The sequence below is a fragment of the Nannospalax galili genome, unplaced genomic scaffold (genome assembly GCF_000622305.1).
Source record: "Nannospalax galili isolate Female #2095 unplaced genomic scaffold, S.galili_v1.0 scaffold666, whole genome shotgun sequence".
Classification (NCBI taxonomy): domain Eukaryota; kingdom Metazoa; phylum Chordata; class Mammalia; order Rodentia; family Spalacidae; genus Nannospalax; species Nannospalax galili.
In genome coordinates this window covers 5,150,884-5,170,588 of record NW_008356473.1, presented here as the reverse complement: position 1 = coordinate 5,170,588, position 19,705 = coordinate 5,150,884, and the positions used below count along the sequence as shown (strand labels likewise).

Below are 19,705 nucleotides of genomic sequence, written 5' to 3'. Positions count from 1 at the left end.
GAACACTGCTTACTGGCTTGCTCCCCTGGCCCCTGCTCAGCCTGCTTTCTTATGCAACACAGGCCCACCTGCCCAGGGGTGGCACCACCCACAGTGGGCTGGGCCCTCCCACATCACTCATCAAGAAGATGCTCCTCAGACATGGCCACAGGCCAGTCCAATAGAGGCAATTCCCCGATTGAGGCTCCCTCAACCCAGGTGTGTCAAGTTGACACTAAAGCTATCCAGCACAATTACCATAGGCTTGTTTTAAAGATTAAGAGTTAATACATAAGAAAGGCTTGGACAGTGTCAAGATGTCCTGAGTACTGTTAGCTGGTGTTACAGTAATGGTGAAGAAAGCTAGTCCTCCTCTTTCTCAGAAGTTTACAGATTACGTGCCTGTGCAATTAGCTCATTTTGAACTTGCTACATCTGTTTATAGAGAACTTATTTAAGAGTGTCACCTTTTGTTCTTAAATTTCCTATTAAGGGGTAAGTTTTTCTTTCCACTGATGTGATCTGAAAACCACAAACCTCAAAAGAAGTATGTGTTTCCAACACTCCATTTCTGCATGGAGGAAGCTTTCACTCTGCTTCAGCTGTTCTTTAGAGTCGCAGTGTTTGGGAAGTGCGAAGCGCTCTGACTAACAAGAGAAATGAGCAGTGATGGAACTGTCTGGACAGATGGTGTGAGTCCCAGATTTTCTGTCATGTTACTGTGACCTTAAAAGGCAGAGAAAAGAACAGGAGATGGCTGGGTGGAGTAGATTCTTTGGAAGATCCCCTCAGCCATATGCCGTTTTCCTTCTTGTCAGCAATTTTTACTTTAAGGAAATACAGTATTTTTAACACTACCATTTCTAAAGTGGAGAGGACCTGAAACTTTCAAAACTAGCATAGTATTTTTAAATCTTAATAATGTTGTGCTTTTTTAACTCATGTATAGTTCATGCTGAGAAAACCCTAAAACTATAAAATGCTTTAAAAGGGGGGGGGCGTTTTTTCCCTTTTTATTGAATTTTTGTGAATTTCATACAGTATATTTTGATCATCTCCCCTATCCTCACTCCTCTTATAGCCCCCTACCAGATTTCATGTAACATGTGTTAAGGCTTATCCAGCCACGTTTGTCCCTAAATGTCCTCCTATGTGCATCCATCCAACTGGAGCTTGTGTAACCAATCTAAAATCACACCCTTAAAGAAAACCAACTCTCCCTTCCCAGTAGTTATTGGTTACCTATAGTTCCTTAGCTAAGGTTGGGGCTTCTTATCCACTTCCCTTCTTGTATACAGGGTTTTTGTCTGGTTTGAGTTTGCATGGGTCTTGTGCATCTTGTTACTATTGCTGTAAATTCATATGAGCAAGTTCCCAGCTCTGAGGAAAACTCTGTTTTCTTGTGGTCATCAACCTTTTCTGGCTCCTACAATATTTCTGCCTCCTCTTTCTCAATGGTCCCCAAACCTTGGGTGGCAGACGTTTGATATAGATGTCCTATTCAGCAATAAATACTCTACAGTCTCTTGCTCTCTGTACTTTGACCAGTTGTGGCTTTCTGGGTTAATCACCATCTGTTGCATGAGGAAGATTCACTGGTAAGAGTTGAGAGATGCATTAACATTCATTCTGCTCCCTGTTCCACTTTGTTCCCTAAATCTTAGGTGTAGAGGTTGCATTGTATAGTTGTGTCACTTAGGGCCGGGTACCTCATGGACACTTATTCTGTACATTTGATCAGTTATGGAGCTTTGTAATAGTTTCCATCTGTAACAAAAAGAAACTTCTTTGATGAGTGGTGAGAGTACACTTGTTTGTAAATATAAGGGCACATATTTAGAGTACAGTAAGGAATTACGTTGGTTGAGGGGTGTGACAAAAGTAGATTTTTCTCTGGGCACGTGTATTTGGCTATGTTTATAGTACCACACATGAGTTCCCTCCCATTGAGCAGACTTTAAGTCCAGTTAGCTGTTGATTACCCACAAGATAAAAGTGCCACTACTATACCAATAGAGATTATTTGCTGGACTGATCATTGTGGTTCATACACTTTACAGCTGGATGGGATCATTGGTTAGTTTTCTCTGGAAAGGAAAAGATTCTTTTCTTTCTATACTTTACGTGACTTCTGAATGATACCTTGGTCTTAAGATTTCATAATAAACTTAATACTGACAACAATAGTAAAGATGAAGTTACCCAATTATCTACTAAATACTAGTCACTATGGATTGCTACTATATAATAATCTATGTAAAATTTTAGGTCATCCTTATATTATCCTTGTAAAATCTGTATTCTCCCCTCCCACCCCAACTTAGGAGGAAACTAAAGCACAGTGAAATAGAGTAGTTGTTTAAGGTCATTGACCCTTATGGCAGTGCCAGGATTTAACCTCAGACTTGTTTAATTCTGGCCTAAATACTTGGGTTAACAGGGTAAGTGAGTTAATACCTGCATATTGTAAGTACCATGTTAGTATTAGATGCTTCTATTACCGTTACTATATTCTTACTACTACTGCTATTTGAGTACTGGACTGGCACAAAGCACAGCACCTTCAACAGAACTGACTTGGATCAGTACTCTGCGCAACTATTTCCTTCCCCCAGTATCATCAATCTTTTACTTCTTTTCTGCAGTTTTTATTTCTGGATATTAAATCTATTATAGATACACTACATCTATTTCATTCAAAAGTTATTTGCATTTTTATATCTTCATTTCTTCTATAGAGTCCGAATCACCAGTAATAAAACATGATGACAGTATAACAGTTTCTTTTTTTTGTTTAATTGGGGAGGTGACGAGTAATCTGCTTCTTTAATTTTCTTGCAGGATTTGCACATAGTTGACATTATTGCTTTCTAAAACATTTTTGGAATTTATAAGTAAAACTATCTTCACCTGAAATTCTCGGTGGGAAGATTTTTCTTTTCTTAATTTGTATTGTATGTATGTAGTAATGTGTTTTATAAAGGCATGTTGTTTCAACTATATCATGTACATTGACCGTATTCATTCCCCCATATCCTCCCCTTTCTCCCCACTTCCCTTAATTCCCTTCCTTCCTTCAGTCTTGCTTTTAATTTCATGCTGCATGTATATAAATGATTTTGTGTCCATCTAGAATCTAGGATCCACAAATGGGCGTGAACATGTGATATTTGTCTTTTTCAGTCTGACTCATTTCACTTAACATGATGATCTCCAGTTGCATCCATTTTTCCATCAAATGACATAATTTCATTCTTTATGGCTCAGTATAACTCCATGTGTATATGTAGCACATTGCTTATCCATTCACCTGGGCTGATTCCATAACTTGGTTGTTGAGAACAGTGCTATAGTAAACAGGGATGTGCAGGCATTTCTGTGGTATGTTGGCCTTTGAGTGTGTACCTAGAAAAGGTATCATGTAGTCGGGTCATAGTAGAGTAGTAGTTCTAACAGTTCAGAAAATGAAACCAAGAATTGACAAAAGTGGGATTGTGTGAAACTTTAAAGTTCTGAGCAAAGGGAATAGTTGAGTCAGAGCCTGTAGAATGGGAGAAAACATTTGCTTGTTGTGCATGTGACCGAGAATATCTTGATTATCTAAAGAACTCGAAAAGCTAAATACCAAAACCCAAACAACCTAGTCCATAAATGAACTAATAAAATAGACAGTTCTCAAAAGATGAGGTACAGATGACAAAAAAAAACAAAAAAACAAACAAACAAACAAAAAAAACCATGAAAAAAATGTTCAGCATCCTCAGCCGTGAGGGAAATGTAAGTGAAAACTTCACTGGCATTCCATCTCAGAGTAGCTCATTAGGAAAACAAGTAACAACCAATGCTGGTGAGGATGCAGGGAAAAAGGAACCCTTATACACTGCTGATGGGACTGCAAATTGGTCCAGCTACTATGGAAATATGAAGATTCCTCAAAAACCTGAAAATACTGAGTTTCTATTTTACAACTTTTCAGTTCTTACCACTGATGATTAAGTTTCTTTATATTTTCTTTCTTCCCATCTTGAATCAACTTGTGGAGAGAGGCTGGAAGTTTTAGAGGTAAAATAAGGGTTAACATTTGTTCTAGTTTGTTTCTCCATTGCTGTGACAAAATACTCTGACCAATACCAACTTGGGGAGGAAAGTTTATTTGACTTACATCTCCTGGGTCACAGTTCATCAGGAAGCGCAAGGCAGGAACTCAGAGCAGGAACTTGGAGCTGGAGCACAGGCCATGGAAGAATGCTCCTTACTGGCTTGCTCCTCTGGCCCGCACTCAACCTGCTTTCTTATACAACATAGGCTTACCTGCCCAGGGGTGTCACCACATCACTCAATAATCAAGAAGATGCCCCACAGACATGGCCATAGGCCAGTCCAATGGAGGCCAATTTCCCAATTGAGGTTCCCTCAACCCAGGTGTATCAAGTTGACACTAAAGCTATCCAGTATAATTGACCCCTTGTCAACTTGATGTACAACAACACTATTAGACCACAACCTTCCATTTCTTGTCCCAAAGATATGATGCTAACAATATCACAACATAAGACAGTACAACCTTAAAAGCCCCATAGTTCTTTAAAAAATCCAAACATTTAAAAGCTCACAGTCCTTTTAAAAGTCTCTTAACTGTGGGCTCCTGTAAAATCCGAAACAAATACTGTCTTATTTCAAAGGGAAGAATCGGGCACACCTAAGCAAAACCAAAGTCCAGCAAAGTAGCTCGAGGTGGGACATCTGGGATTCACTCACAATGTTCTGGGCTCCAAAGGGTTCTGGCAACTCCACTTCTGACTCTGCTGTCCACAGCACACACAGCTCATCTCACAGACCCAGGCCAGCTCCATTCCACACCTGCCACTGCCCTTGGTGGTCATCCCTCAGTCCCGGCATCTCCAAAAAGTCGGGGTCTTCACTGAAACTGAGGCTGCACCCTCATCAGTGGCCTCTTCTGGCCTCTCAGGGTGCCACACCTCAGATTCTTTCCCTGACCCCTTCAATCCTGGGTTTTCCCTGCAACTGAGTCTTCACTTTCACCGATGGCTTCTCCTGGCCTCTCAGAGTGCCAGGCCTCAGCTGCTGTCTGTGACCCCTTCACGTTTTCAACACCAGAACCATGCAGGAGACTCTTACACATTACCAAATCCTGCTTCCAGCTTGAGATTGAGGCTTGGGTCCCTCTCTATACCACAGTTTCTGTGCACTAACCTTGAGGAAAACCTCCCAGAAGATTTCACCACAGTGATGCCGGTCTCTTGTTACTTACAGCTGATTTTTCAGCCCCAGCTAACCAGCATCAGTTGTCCCAGTAAAGCAAAGGTTTTACTTCAGGTTCTAGTCTCAATCTTCTCAATCACAGCTGCTTCTTCAGCCCACAGAACCCACAGATTCTCAATTCAAAAGAAAAAAAAAAAACCCAGCCCTGATAGTTTCTGCTCCCTTTTCAAGCTTCACAAGCTTCACAAGCCAGGCCTTCATTGTCTACAACTCTTTCAGCATAACTGTTCCAAGCTCCACAGCAACACTCAATGGCTTTTCCAGCCTGAAGTTCCAAACACTTCCACAGTCCTCCCCAAAACACCAAGGTCAGATCTGTCACAGCAGTACCCCTACTTTCTGGTACCAATTTCTGTTCTAGATTGTTTCTCCATTGCTGTGACAAAAAAAAACCTCTGAGCAATACCAACTTGGGGAGGAAAGTTTATTTGACTTACATCTCCTGGGTCACAGTTCATCAGGAAGCCCAAGGTAGGAACTCAGGGCAGGAACCTGGAGGCAGGCCAAGGAGGAATACTGCTGACTGGCTTGCTCCCATGGCTCATGCTCAGCCTGCATTCTTGTACAACACAGAACAACCTGCCCTTGGCTGGCACCACCCACAGTGGCATGGGCCCTCCCACATCACTCAAAAAAATCAAGAAAATACCCCCACAGACATGGCCACAAGGCAGTCCAATGGAGGAAATTCCCCAATTTAGGCTCCCTCAACCCAGGTGTGTCAAGTTGACACTAAAGTATCCAGCACAACATTTATGAGATACTATGTGCTAGTTACTATACCACACTTTTCTATGTACCATCTTATTAAGAACTTTGGAAAGGGAAATTGTAATACTACTGCCTTTATCTTATGGATGAGATAAAAGCAGAACTAAGACTCAAACCTAGGGCTGTAACATTTTAGAGCACCACTTCCGCCTCCCTTTGTCCCCCTCCTCCTGTTTTCAACCCCTCCTTCTTCTCAATAAGTTTTGTTCTTTGAAAAATCCATACCTCTATATATTTCATTCTGGTTACTCTCACGTACACCCCCAACATCCTCTCTTATCTCCCTCTCACCTTTCAGCTGCCCCCCCCCACTCTTCTCTACAAATCTCTTTCCCTATGTTCATGACTTTTTGCTTTTTTTTGTGTCCCACAGACTAAGTAGGGCCATCTGTGTGACCATGGGTTTGGGCCCATCCATTAGAGAGCGTGGCAGGCTCACCAGTGACTACACAGCTAGATACCCTGCCTCCCAGCTCCTAGAATCTGTTAGTTGCCAACAGTTCAGACGTAAGTGATAGGGCCCTCTGATGCCTTTCCATCCATAGCTGACTGATGGGCGGGCCTGACTTCTGTTGGCTCAGTGCCAGTGGCACAGTTGCTATCATTTCATGGCTGCCATGGTTGTGTCATGCTTAGAAGATGGCATTTCTCAGCCCTTCTCCCTGTGTTTCAGTCAGAGCCCATGTTCTTAGCTATACACTGTTAGTGTCACTGAGCTCTCTCAGATTGTTAACACTCCCTTCATGAAAACAATGTCAGGATAGCAAAGTTCTGTCCCCCAATAGAAAGTCTTTTATCTGTTGGATTCTTGTAACTTTTTATATTTGCAGTTCCTGCTTATTGAATAGATCTTCAGAGAATTTTGACTCATCCTCTGTAGACTTCATTCCCATCCAAGCATAGTTTTTGAGTGATTTGTTACTTCATTTCTGTAAAGTTTATGTCTAACTGCTATGTGCTAAGGATACTGATGTAAATATATTTTAGTTTCTCCTCTTAGTAATGTTCTAATCTAGACCATAAAACAAATGCTTCAATATTCTATCAGCATAGTTATTGAACTCTGTGTCATCTGCAGTTTTCAGTTGAGGTGGTACCTATACTTTCTATACTTATGATTTGTAGATTTGGTCTTTTCATAGTGTCTCAGAGGTCCTGCACAGTATGCTCCTGGGTTATTTTAGATTTGATGTTTTCTTTGATTGAGTGATCCATTTCCCCAACCTTGTCTTCAAGATCTGATATTCTCTGTTCCATTTCATCTAGTCCCTTTTTGATCCTTTCTTCTGAGCTTTTTGTTTCAGTTACTGAGTTTTTCATTTAAGTTTTATTTCAGCTTGGTTTTTCTTCAGAGATTCTCTTTGTTGAATTCTAGTTTCATGTCTTGAATTGTTTTAGTTATTTCATTCAATTTTTTGTGTTTTCATCATCTTTATTCAGTCTTTTATTCATGTCCTCTTTGAGTTGCTTGAACATATTTACCATTGCCATGTTGAACTCATTGTCATGTGCATCAGCTAGGCTACCATTCTCAGTAAACTTTATGATGGGAATGCTAATTTCTGGTGGGGTGGGGGAGCTTGCAGGTTTGGGGTATGCACAGATCCCAGTGAGCTGAGCAGGCCTGAGAGCCGAGAAGATGGGGCAGGCAGAGGTCTTGGCCCTCAACTTTGCTTTTTTAAGAGAAAATTCCTTCAGAATAAATGAACTGCAAAATTTTCGTTTATGTGAAGTAAAAAAATGTATTTTTAAAGCTTATATTTTATGTATTATTTTAATTTTTGTGTATGAGTATATTGCCTACATGTATTTAAGTACACACACGTCTTGCAATACCCACAGAGGTCAGAAGATGGCACTGGATCCCCTGGAACTGGAGTTATGGACAATTGTTAGATTCAAACCCGGATCTTCTGCAAGAACAACTAGTGTTCTTAATTGTTAAGTGAGTTCCAGGCCAGCTGGGGTGACAGGAAGACCCTGTCTTTAAAAAAAAACAACACTATATTTTGTTGTTTAAACAGCGTTCTATAGCATTCTATATTTGCTAGTATCTCAAGAGAAATGAAGATATTTATAGTAAAAGGCTTTTCCACAAATGTTGTTAGCAGTTTCATTCAGTTGGGCCAAATGTAGTAGTTTGATTCATACTTCCCAGATGTCTCAAGTGCTCATCTTCTGGTGACCAGAAACATTAATCATGAGATATTCAAACAATGGCATATTACTGAGTGAGAAAGAATTACTAGATTCTAACATGGCTGAATCTTCAGAATTATTATGTCAAGTGATGTCAGATAGGAAGAGGACATACTATGTGTTTGTATTTATTTGAAATAATCTTCTGGGTATAGTGGTGTTTGTGTGCATTTCCAGCACTCAGGAGACTGAGTCAGAATCATTGCAAACATAAAAGAAAAACAAAACCCTCCCTGGTTGAACTTGTAGCACAGGAAAAGTGAGTGGGAGAATAGTAAAGTCTGGAGGCTGCTTAGAGCAGGGGGAGTTACTGCATGACTAGCAAGGAGCACAGAGAACTTTGGGTGGTAGAAATACTTTGTATTGTGGTTAAGGTGGTGATTACTCGGGCATATACAGTTTTTTTGCATTCATTTATCACGTGTGTTACAGTGTATATGTGGACATCAGAGGGCAATATGCAGGAGTCGTTGGTTCTCTCCTTCCACCGTATGGGTTCCAGAGACTGGACTCAGGCTGTCAAGCCTTACACAAGAATCTTTTTCAGTCTCACTTGTATACTTTTTTGAGATTTCACTTAAAAATAGATTCATTTCATTCTATGGATTTAGATTAAAAATGCAGAAATATCAGCCAGGCACGGTAGCTCATGCCTTTAATCCAAGCACTGGGGAGGCAAGGGTAAGCAGATCTTTGTGAGTTCAAGGCCAACCTGGTCTACATAGCAACATAGCAAGTTCCAGGCCAGCAGGGGCTACCAGGAGACCCTGTCTCAAAAACAGAAAAACAGGGTAAGTAATAAATCTAAGGTATTTCTTTCTTTCTTTTTTTTTTTTTTTTTTTTCGGTCTTTTTGAGATGGTGTCTTCCTGTAGCCCCAGCTGCCCTGGAACTCACTATGTAGGCCAGGCTGGCCTTGAACTCACAGAGATCCGCCTGCCTCTGCCTCCTGAGTGCTGCATGCGCCACCATGCCAGGAAACCAATACCCAACACAAGTTTTACTATAGACAAACAAGAAAAAAAAAAATAGATTGCTCATCAAAAAAGTTGCAAGTGTGCTTTAGCAGTAATGCAATCCAGAAGATAAGGTTCTAGTTTCTTCCCAAAGCTACAGACTAATAACTGTCAGTGTAGAATTTTATGTATAATTGAAAGTAGCATCCAGGAGTGAGATGAAAATGACATTTACATATGCAGAAAGACTAAGAAAACTTAGACCTGGTTTGTACTTGAAGACATATTAAAGAACCCATAAGCAGTTTGTACTGGTTTGTACTTGAAGATATATTAAAGAACCCATAAGCAAGCTGGGGAGGTGGTTCACTGGTTAAAGCTCTTGACATACAAGCAAGAGGATCAGACTTTGGATCCCTAGAGCCCACATAAATGCCAGGTAGGCATGTTGGTTCACCTGTAATTCCAGTATAGCAGGAACTATGGAGATAAGGACGAATCCCCAGGGCAAGATTGCTAGCAAGACAGCCATATCACTGAGCTTTGAGTTTGATTAAGAGATCTTGCCTGAAAAATAAGATGGGGGGCTGGAGAGATGGCTCAGTGATTTAGAGCACTGACTGCTCTTGCAGAGGATTCGAGTTTGATTCCCAGCACCCACATGGCAGCTAACAACTGTCAGTTTGTAACTCTAGTTCCAGGGGGAATTTGATGCCCTCTAACCTCCACAGGCATTGTGCAACACAGGTGCACTTATATACATGCAGACAATACATGCTGACACATAAAATAAAAATAAAATATTTTAAAAATAAGATGGGGAGCTGGAGAGATGGCTCAGCGGTTAAGAACACTGACTGTTCTTCTAGAGGACCCGGGTTTGAATCCCAGCACCCACATGGAAGCTAACAACTGTCCTTAACTCCAGTTCCAGGGGACCCAGCAGCCTCTTTTGTCCTCCATGGGCATTGCATGACATGGGTGCACTTACCTACATGCAGACAATACACACATACACATAAAATAAAAATACTAAATAAAATATTAAAAAATAAGATGGAAGAGCTATCAGGGAAGATTCCTATACCAACTTCAGCCTCCAGGCACTTGAACACACAAGCTCCTCCACACACATACACATACAAACACATGAAAAGAAGGAAAACAAACAAAAAATCCAGAGGGAGGGTTAGTCATGTATTACATATGTTATAAAGTTCATTTTAATAAATTTCAAAACATTAATAAAAGTCTTCATCTGTGTTTATAATTTTCTACATGAATGAACTAAAGGAGAAAAACTATATGATTTTTTTTTTTTCTTGGTCTTTCTGAGATAGGGTTTCCCTGTAGCCTCACTTGGCCTGGAACTCACTATGTGGAGAGTTCTGCCTGCCTCTGTCTCTGCCTCCCAAGTGCTGGGATTAAAGGCATGTGCAACCATGACCAGCTCCTCTATGATTATTTCTATAAATAATCATTCTGTGAGCACAATGGAATTGCATTAGGAATTAATAATTTAAAAATATTTAAATAATCTGGAATTTTAAAATATCCCTTAGTAATATTGATGGGGGAAAACAAGTAGAAACTATAAGATACTTTGCACTGAAAGATAGTGAATGAAGAACACACTGAAATTGCAGGATATAAAGGGAAAATATAGAGAGCAATATACTTGTAAGGCAAACATTCACATGAAGTAAGTAACGATGAATGGAGTTGGCCTCAGGAAAGTGAAGGAAGCAAGCCAAGAAAAGACACTAATAAAACAATAAACAAAGAATATATAAGAAAATAGTAAACAAAGAATATAAAAGACCAAAAGTTCCCAATGTGTTTTGTTTAAAAAATAAACCAGTAAAACAGATAATTAGCAAGACTGATTAAAGGGGAAAGATGGAAAAAACAAAAGATTATATTTACTCCCCAAACCCAAGATGTCTCACTCTATCCTTCTTGCTGTGTTACACTGGCTATGAGAAGAAAATGATGTGGGTAACATTAATTTGACCAATGTGACAATTGGGTAAAGAGTACGTGTGGTAAAAATTTTTGTAAAAATATGAACCAAAATCAACTCAGGAAGATCCAGATACCTATACCCATTCAGGAAACAGAACTAGTAATCAGAAACCCTTCCCCTTCTCTTTCCTCCAAAACCTTAGTGGTTTATAAAAAAGTAAGTTGTGTGTCATGGCTTCACACAGTATGTGACATGTACATCATAGAACCTATTTCCAAAAATATTAAGAAGCTAAGCAACTTTATGAGATTAAGCAAACCTGAGTATTGATAGCACCAGAATATTTTTAAGAAGGTAAATTACAGGACTGGAGAGATGGCTCAGTGAAGACCTGGGTTCGGTTCTCAGCACCCACATGGGAAACGGACAACTTCTGTGACTCCAGATTCAGGAGATCCAATGCCCTCTTCTGGCCTCTGTAGGCATTAGGCGCACACTTGGTACACATACATATATGCAGGCAAAACAGTTATATACATAAAATACAAATAACTAAGTATTTAACAAAAGGAAATTACACAGTAAACACAGATGAAAATATACTAAAAGAGCTTTGTAATGGATGTGTATTGGTGTGTGTAATTCTTTAAAAGATTAAAGGGAAGTGAGCTCGAGGCCAGCCTGGTCTACATAATGAATTCCAGGCCAGCTAGAGCCACAGAAAGGCCCTGTCTCAAAAAAGACTAAAAAAAGAAACCCCCCCCCAAAACCCCAAAAAGATTAAAGGAAAGTGCCAGACTACTTGCCTCTTGCACAAGGCCTTGCATTTCATCTCTAAACCTGACTAAAAGGGAAGAAGAAAAAAACAAGGGTTAAAAAAAAAAAAAAAAAAAAAAAAACTTACATGAAGGACTAGAGCAGTTAAGAGTACTGGCTGCTCTTGCAGGGAACCTGAGTTCAATTCCCAGCACCTAACACTTGTCTGGAACTCCAGTTTGGGGGGATCCAACACCCTCTTCTGACCTCTCAGGGCATTATACAACATGGGTAGGCAATATACTCACACACATAAAAATAATAAATAAAAATATTTTTTAAAACCTACATGATTGTTTAAACTGATGACATCAAAAACTTGATAGGTGGCGCACGCCTTTAATCCCAGCACTTGGGAGGCAGAGGCAGGCGGATCTCTGTGAGTTCAAGGCCAGCATGGTCTACATAGTGAGTTCCAGGACAGCTGGGGCTACAGGGAGACCCTGTCTCAAAAAAGACCAGAAAAACAACAACAAAAAAAAACTTGATAGGTTTCATAATTAACCAAAGGTTTTTTAAGAAAAATTTGAATTAAAAGGGATGTGAAATTTTCTTAACTTGATAAAGGGAAGATATGAAAAGTGAGCAATCATATTTAATGGTAAAACTTTAGGATCTGACACTGCTTCTACTGAACAGTGTACTCGAGTGGTTAGCACTGGCATAGCACAAGTAAAAGAAATAGGTAAAGGGGGGAGTAAGATTGCTAATGAGAATAAACCATTTGTGTTGTTTTGTACATGGTGTGTGGGGAGGGAGGTGGCTGTGCTCTTCCAACTCCAGAGTTTAATGCAAACTTACATTTTGAAAAGTCAGGTTTGGTTGTACTTGATAATGTCTCTATTTCACTTAGCCTAGTTAATTAGTAACAGTAAACACAATGTTCTTAGAGGATGCTGAAAAAACTTACTTTCATTTAGCAATCATGTTCATAGATTGTACAATTAAGCTGATGAAATTAACTTTAACACCCCCCCCAGTAGCTTTATAGATTTAAGGATATCTGAAGGGAAAAAAAAAAATTTACTACAACCAACTCTTAAGTCTAGCAGCTGTTCTAACTAGTTTTAGGCAAAAATAAGATGAACTGACATAAGTTAGAAAACAGATGGGAGGATTTTTTGTGATAGTAAAATCCCTTTAATTTGTACTCTAATTTAGGGTTGCCTTAGTCTAAATTTAAATCTGTTCACATTTTGAATACTGCCCCACTGATTTAAAGTGCAGACTGCTCTGCCAGACTTAATCATAGCCTCTAAAACCCAAGGTGACATTGTAAACCTATAGTGTATCTTAGTCCTATCATTTTCGGGTAAACTGGACAGAGTTCATGGCATGCACTGCTCTGTGTGACTTAACACCCTTCCTCTCCACAGTCCAGCTTTACAGTTTTCACATTTTATGGTTTGTTTATCTTTCCTCTTCTCCTAGGAAGCTAAGATATTCTTTTGCTGAATAGATTAAAAAAATAATTGGAGAAAAGAAAACCATAGAGTTAAGGGATATTTTTGGTTAGGAACAAGTTAACATTTGAGACGAGTTGTTTCCGTGTTATTTTCACATTGTTTATATAGTCTAAATGTTTTGGTTTTCCTCATAGATTCTCCTTTATTCAAAGCATTGCTTCTATAGAACCTGTAGTGTTCTCTTTAACCATGTTTATCATAGATCTGTTATTTTTCTCTTTCTGCTCTTTGCTGAGACCATAGGGGCTAATATTTAAGAGAGAAGTTTCCTGTCCTGTGTTACTAGGTAGACTGCATGTGCGTCAATTCAGGTTTACTGTGTCAGCCTGCTAGGATGGGACAGATGGACATACTGCTGACCATCTTCTGACTGGGAGGCTGACGGATGGATATGTCTCAGGACAAAATAAGCAACTCTACAAATATGAATGTGCAGAGTGAAATTGGGACCAGCAGATGGTGGGTCTAAGCTGTATCTCATTTCTTTCTCAGCTATGAGATTTGCTGTGGCTCTTTTCACAGAAGCCAGCTGGACCTGTCCATTCACTGCCAGTGCCCATTGGCTGTTGTAGAGGCACTTGTTGCTTTCCTTAAGATTTGTTCAGCCTTATTTTCCTGTATGACTTTATGTCCACTTAGTGGTGAAACATGATGCTCAAAAGCAGAAACCCATTCTTTGTTTTCAGTTGGTGGTAAAATACAGTATCAAAAGCAGTTAGATCCCATTTCCATAATTCTCTACTCCTTCTTTAATTCTCTGGTATTTTAAATTCCTATGTTCTCTGATATTGCCACTTCAGGATTAATTACTGAACGTTCTTTCCATGTTGTGAAGAAAAGAAATGCTTCTCAGGACCGGAGAGATGGCTCAATTGAGAGCACTGGGCTGCCCTTCCAGAGGACCTCAGTTCAGTTCCCAGCACCCACATGACAGCTAACAACTGTTTGTAGCTCCAGTTCCAAGGCATCCAATGCCCTTTTCTGGCCTCTGCAGGCATTGCACACACACGGTGCACTTACATCCAGGTAGGCAAAACACTCATGCACATAAAATTAAAATAAATAAGAGAAGTGCTTCTCATTAAGAAACCAACACAGAATATAAAGCTATGTAACCTTAAACAGACCTGCTAGTTTTAGCTTTCCTTTGTAGTATCAGGTGTGCAATTAATTTGATCTAAAATATCTTTTTTATTTAATGTACATATATGTGTATACTCATATATACAATGCCCACAGAGCACAGAAGAGGGTGGCAGATTGCCTAGAACTGGAGTTTTGGATGGTTGTTAGCTACCATCTGGGTGCTGGAAACCAAACCCAGGTGTTGTAGTGTGCTTTGTTTTGTTTTGAGTCAAGGTCTTACATAACCCAGGCTGACTTAGAACCCACTGTATATGGATCCTCTTCTATCTCCAAATGCTAGGGTTACAGGCATGTATCACTATGCCCACCTTCATCCAAAGTACCTTTAAGAAACACATTTTGTGTTAACTTCGGTACTAGTCAGTTTTTGTCAACTTGACACAAACTAGAGACACCTGTCAGGAGGGAGCCTCGGTTGACGAATTTCCTCCGTTGGATTGGCCATGGTGTGTAGGACATTTTCTTCATTGCTGATTGATGTGAGAGAACTCAGCCCACTGTGGGCAGTGCCATCCCTAAGCAGATGGGCTTGGCCGTATAAAAATGGTAGCTGAGCAAGCCTGCTCAGTTCCTACCTGGAGGGTCCTGCCTTAGTTTCCCTTGATGATGGATTGTGAGCTGTAAGATATAATAAACTTTCCCCAAGGTGCTTTTGGTTGGTGTTTAATCACAGGACTAGGAAAGTAAACTAGGACAATTCCTAAACTACAAATTCATGTAATTCTGTGCTAGATACAGTCAGATTCATTATAATCAATATTTCTTAGACTGCTTTAGAGCTATCTTTAGAATTTGAGAGGAAAGAAAGAAAATACATGTTGGATTATATGAAATGTGGAGCAAAGGAAAAGCCTTGGAATGCTCCTTGAAATCAGTCTGTATCTTTTGGAAATCCAAATTGTGCAAAGAAAGAAAATGATTATTTTCCTCCATCTTTTGGAAACTGCTGTGCACCTCTTCCCTCGGTATCCCATAGAAATCCCAAGGCTGACTTTGCTGTGCCTTACTTCGGCATGCTCCCACCTCTGAAGTTACAATCACTGTAACTTGCTAACCAGGCCTGTGTTGGGTTTTGCTTTGTTTCTCATCTCTCATCGGGTTAGCTTCCCCTCATACAGACTGGAAGTAGAAGAGAAAAATCAGGGTGTTGTTAAGACTGAACAAAGAAAGGGCTACTAAACAGATAAAAATCTGTTTAATAGGAAAGGGCTGTCCTTCAGCCAAGACTACGTAGCAATTGGGTTACTTAGCTACACTTTCCACTGTTAAAACCTGACCTTTCCCAAATTGCCTGTGTTTTGTTGCAGGTATCTGTTTCCCAAGTTTACACTGTGCTGGACTGAGTTTGTAGACATGAAAGTCCATGTACCCTGTGAAACCATTGAATATATCGAAGCCAACTATGGTAAGACCTGGAAGATTCCTGTAAGGACATGGGACTGGAAGAGCTCTCCCCCAAATGTGCGACCCAATGGGATCTGGCCTATTTCTGAGTGGGACGAAGTCATCCAGTTATACTAAGAATGCTAAGTTAAAGTGGGAAAATCTCTCTCCCCAACAGAAGGTGGACAACTGTTTAAGAGTTGCTGTCTTTTTGTCTCACAAAAATGGGAGCCAAAGAAGACAGATGACAAGTTTGAAGACACAAAAAAAGTTCTAACTTCTAAGACATCTGACTTAATTCTCATTCAGCATTTTTATTTAAGAGTTTCTAATGCCAGGTAAAATACTAAGTTCTGGTGGATGGGAAGGGACGAATGAACACGTGTCTGCCTCACTCCTGTTCCTTTGGTAAGGCACCCCAATTTTCCTTTGAGGGATGCTCCCCACCCTTTGAAGAGCTAAAGAACAATGTAATATATTCTGAAATGATTTTTAAAAATGTTAAGTAGTTAGACTGGAAAATAAGCTCATCATACAAAGCTAAGGAAAGATCCACTGGTTATGAAGTCTGTTCCTGCCCTTGTGCTTTAAGCTGCTGTGTTAGCTTTAAGCTGGTTTGTTAGAGCCACTTTAAAGACTGTGTATTTCAGCGATTAGACTTTACATGGCATTAAGAAGAGTTGGTAGCAGACGCATCATGCAAGCAACGTGATACGGAATTGGATTAAAGCACAGGAAAGAGAGCTAATTTCAAGTCTTGTCAGGATGAACACTTATTTTCATGTTTGGAGTGAGAAGAAAGCTGATGCTTATGTGATGCTTAAATTTCAACCACCTTGGGAATGTTCTCACTGACTTCTAGCAGCACCAACTGAAAAATTATCATTCCAGCAAGACCTTGCTATTATTTGAAAGGACTTTGAGAGTTGTGATTTCACAAAACTTAATTTCCTTATTTCGTTCTCAATCACTCTTAGATTTAAAAAAATAAGTTTTCATTGATATTTTTATATTTTCTGAATTTGTAACCCTTGTACCCTTAATTTTAAAGTTGACACTAAAATATTAATAGAAATACCTCTGAATTTTCTAGACTATATTCTTTATTCATCAGTCACAACTCCATATCTTTATGGTCAACACACTAATTTAAATCACATTAAAACATAAGTATTCTTCTATTTCAATACTACTTCAGGTCTCCAAAACAGAGGGTTACTGTGAACCTAACAGCTATTCCCCATTGCAGTTCGGTGTTCTTGAAGCCTGTGTCCATCTCTAGATTTTCAGTGTGCCGAGTATAAATGGGGCAAGAACGCAGACTTCTCTATTACCAAATACCTACCTTTACCTCCTTTGATTTCCTTTTCTTTCTCAAAATACATATGTGAGTAGCCTGAGATAGCTGTTATGCCCATCTTTTCACCTGCACTTGAATGATGTGTTCTGAGATAAAAGGAAATTCAGAGCTGGGCATGGTGGCACATGCCTTTAATCCCAGCACTCAGGAGGCAGAGGCAGGTGAGTCTCTGTTAGGTTCAAGGCCAGCCTGGTCTACATAGCAAGTTCCAGGCCAGCTGGGGCTACAGGGAGACCCTGTCTTAAAAAAGACCCCCCCAAAAAAAAAAAACCAAAACGATTCAGAGAGGGCCATTTTGGCACACACCTTTAATCCTAGCACTTGGGAGGCAAAGGCAGGTGGATCTCTGTGAGATTGAGGCCAACTTGTTCTACATAGCAAGTTCCAGGCCAGTTGGGGCTAGAGGGCAGCCCTGTGTTTAATAAAAACAACAAAACAAAACAAAAACCCACAGAAATTCATAATTCAAGCACACTGGGTACTGCTATCTTTTTCTTTGTCTGGAAAAGGAAATTATATACTCTCTGTGGTCTTTATGACTGCTTTCTAGGGCAGCTTGGCAGATTTTCCTCCAAAACTGGAGCTACTAAGGAGCCTTAAAAATGGAAACAAGAACATCTGAGGGAATGGGCTGACAGAATTTCCAAAACAAAGTTGAGGAAGTAACTTAAAACCACCTACTTCCAAAATTTAAAAACAACATGAAAACTGTCTGGTGAATGGTAACTGACAGTATGTCTGTCAGGATCTGTTCTCAGTGTAGAATCATCAACTCTTTCCATAATTAACATGAGCAGATTTTTAGGGACCTGTAATAGTTATGAGCAGACTTGTCCCCAAATGACAGGTCATAATCAGTTCTTTCCTAGACCATAGGAATATAAATCCAGTCTTTAGATAGCCAACCCTATCTTTTTTTTTTTTTTTAATGCATCAAAGCAATGTAACAGGTAAGAATAGTTCATGGGACAAGCCCACCCACCCTGGAGAGGACCATTTGCTTGTGTTTGGTATCTGGAAGCACATTTCACATTTCTAGGTGTCTCCTATTTTTCTCTAGGATATTTCTCCCACCCTGATCAAGTTATTTCTCTTGTCTCTGTCCTTGAGTGTCCAGATTCTGAGCTACCTTGACCCCCTTGGCAGAGGTTCTGTATTCCCTACATAGACCAGATCTTGTCCTCTTTCTGGTTTTATAGGTTTAGCTCCTAGGTTCCACTCCACCTTGGGGAAAACAAAAGCCTTTCACCAGAATTGGAAGACTAGGCCTGCATCTGATCATGATTCAGCCACGCTTTAAGCCTGTGCTTCATAACATTTGAACTCTGCTGAGGGTCCACAGAGCTTGGCTATCTTATCAGATCACGTCTTTCTTTACCTGAGTGTGCCAACTGCCATTCTCCTATTATGATTACTATCTGGTCCAGTTTGCCTGGTTTGTTTGATGAAGACCTCTTGTATTAACTTAGTAGTTGGACTTCCATGGATATCTCCAGAGGGATCCTGAGAAACAGAATCTTTCTCAGTTTACAGCCATAGCCACTTCTCTAAGCACAGAGCACTTGCCGCCCCTTTGCTGCAGTTGTTGGCATTTGGCCACTGGAATCAACTAATAATGACAAAAATTGGGCATCTCTAAGAATAGCTGAGTAGTTGGTCAGTGTGTTTCCCAGTTCCCCAGCTATAAACCCTGAAATGTGATGGCTATACCTTAGAATGTCTGTCAGCCTGCACCCAACTAAAGTTAACACTTGAAGTGAGGATCATCCGGCTCGAGTCATAAAAGCTAGAAAAGGCTTTGGTAAAGTATTCATTTTAGGGCTAGAGAGCCAGCTCGGTGCAGAGGACCCAGGTTGCGTTCCCAGCACCCACGTAGTGGCCAACAACTCCAGTTCCAGGGGATCCAATGCCCTCTTCTGGCCTCCATGGGCATTGCAGGATAGGGGTACACTTAGAAACATGCAGGCCAAACACGCCTTTCCTACACGTAAAATAAAAACGAATGCATTTTTAAAACTTAAAAAAAGCAATTGCTTCTTGGCCTTTTGGCTAAGATCAAGTGTAAAGATTTAAAAAACCATTCATTTTGTCCCTCTAATTCTTATAGCTGTAAGTAATCCCAAGGAATAACCTGAGTAGAAGAGCTGAAGCTAAAACACAGGTGTGCCGGGACTTCCCATCTGGCGCTTGTCTTAGCACTTAGACGGCTTGCAGCGTCTTCACCCCTTTCACATGCTTGACAGAGAAGCTGAACAGTGCCTTGTGAGGCACATTTCCGGGTGTTTCTGTCATTCCCCGCTTAGGAGAGAAGTGTTTCTTATCTAGAATTGTTAGGCTGCCTTCCTACTTTTAATCTGAAAAAATGCCTTGTCTTCAAAAAA

At 40.2% G+C, this 19,705-nt stretch overlaps 1 protein-coding gene across 5 annotated transcripts in view; it reads left to right on the top strand.

The window, feature by feature from the left end:
- The window catches only part of Fktn (fukutin), a 60,368-nt gene extending 43,327 nt beyond the window's left edge, over window positions 1-17,041 (top strand). For all 5 annotated transcript variants that reach the window (XM_008854658.3, XM_029556945.1, XM_029556944.1 and 2 more), the window contains one exon: window positions 15,889-17,041. In XM_008854658.3, the coding sequence (XP_008852880.1) occupies window positions 15,889-16,102 (214 nt within the window). In that variant the 3' untranslated portion in view covers window positions 16,103-17,041. The remainder of the gene's footprint in view (window positions 1-15,888) is intronic.
- Window positions 17,042-19,705: the final 2,664 nt, after the last annotated feature.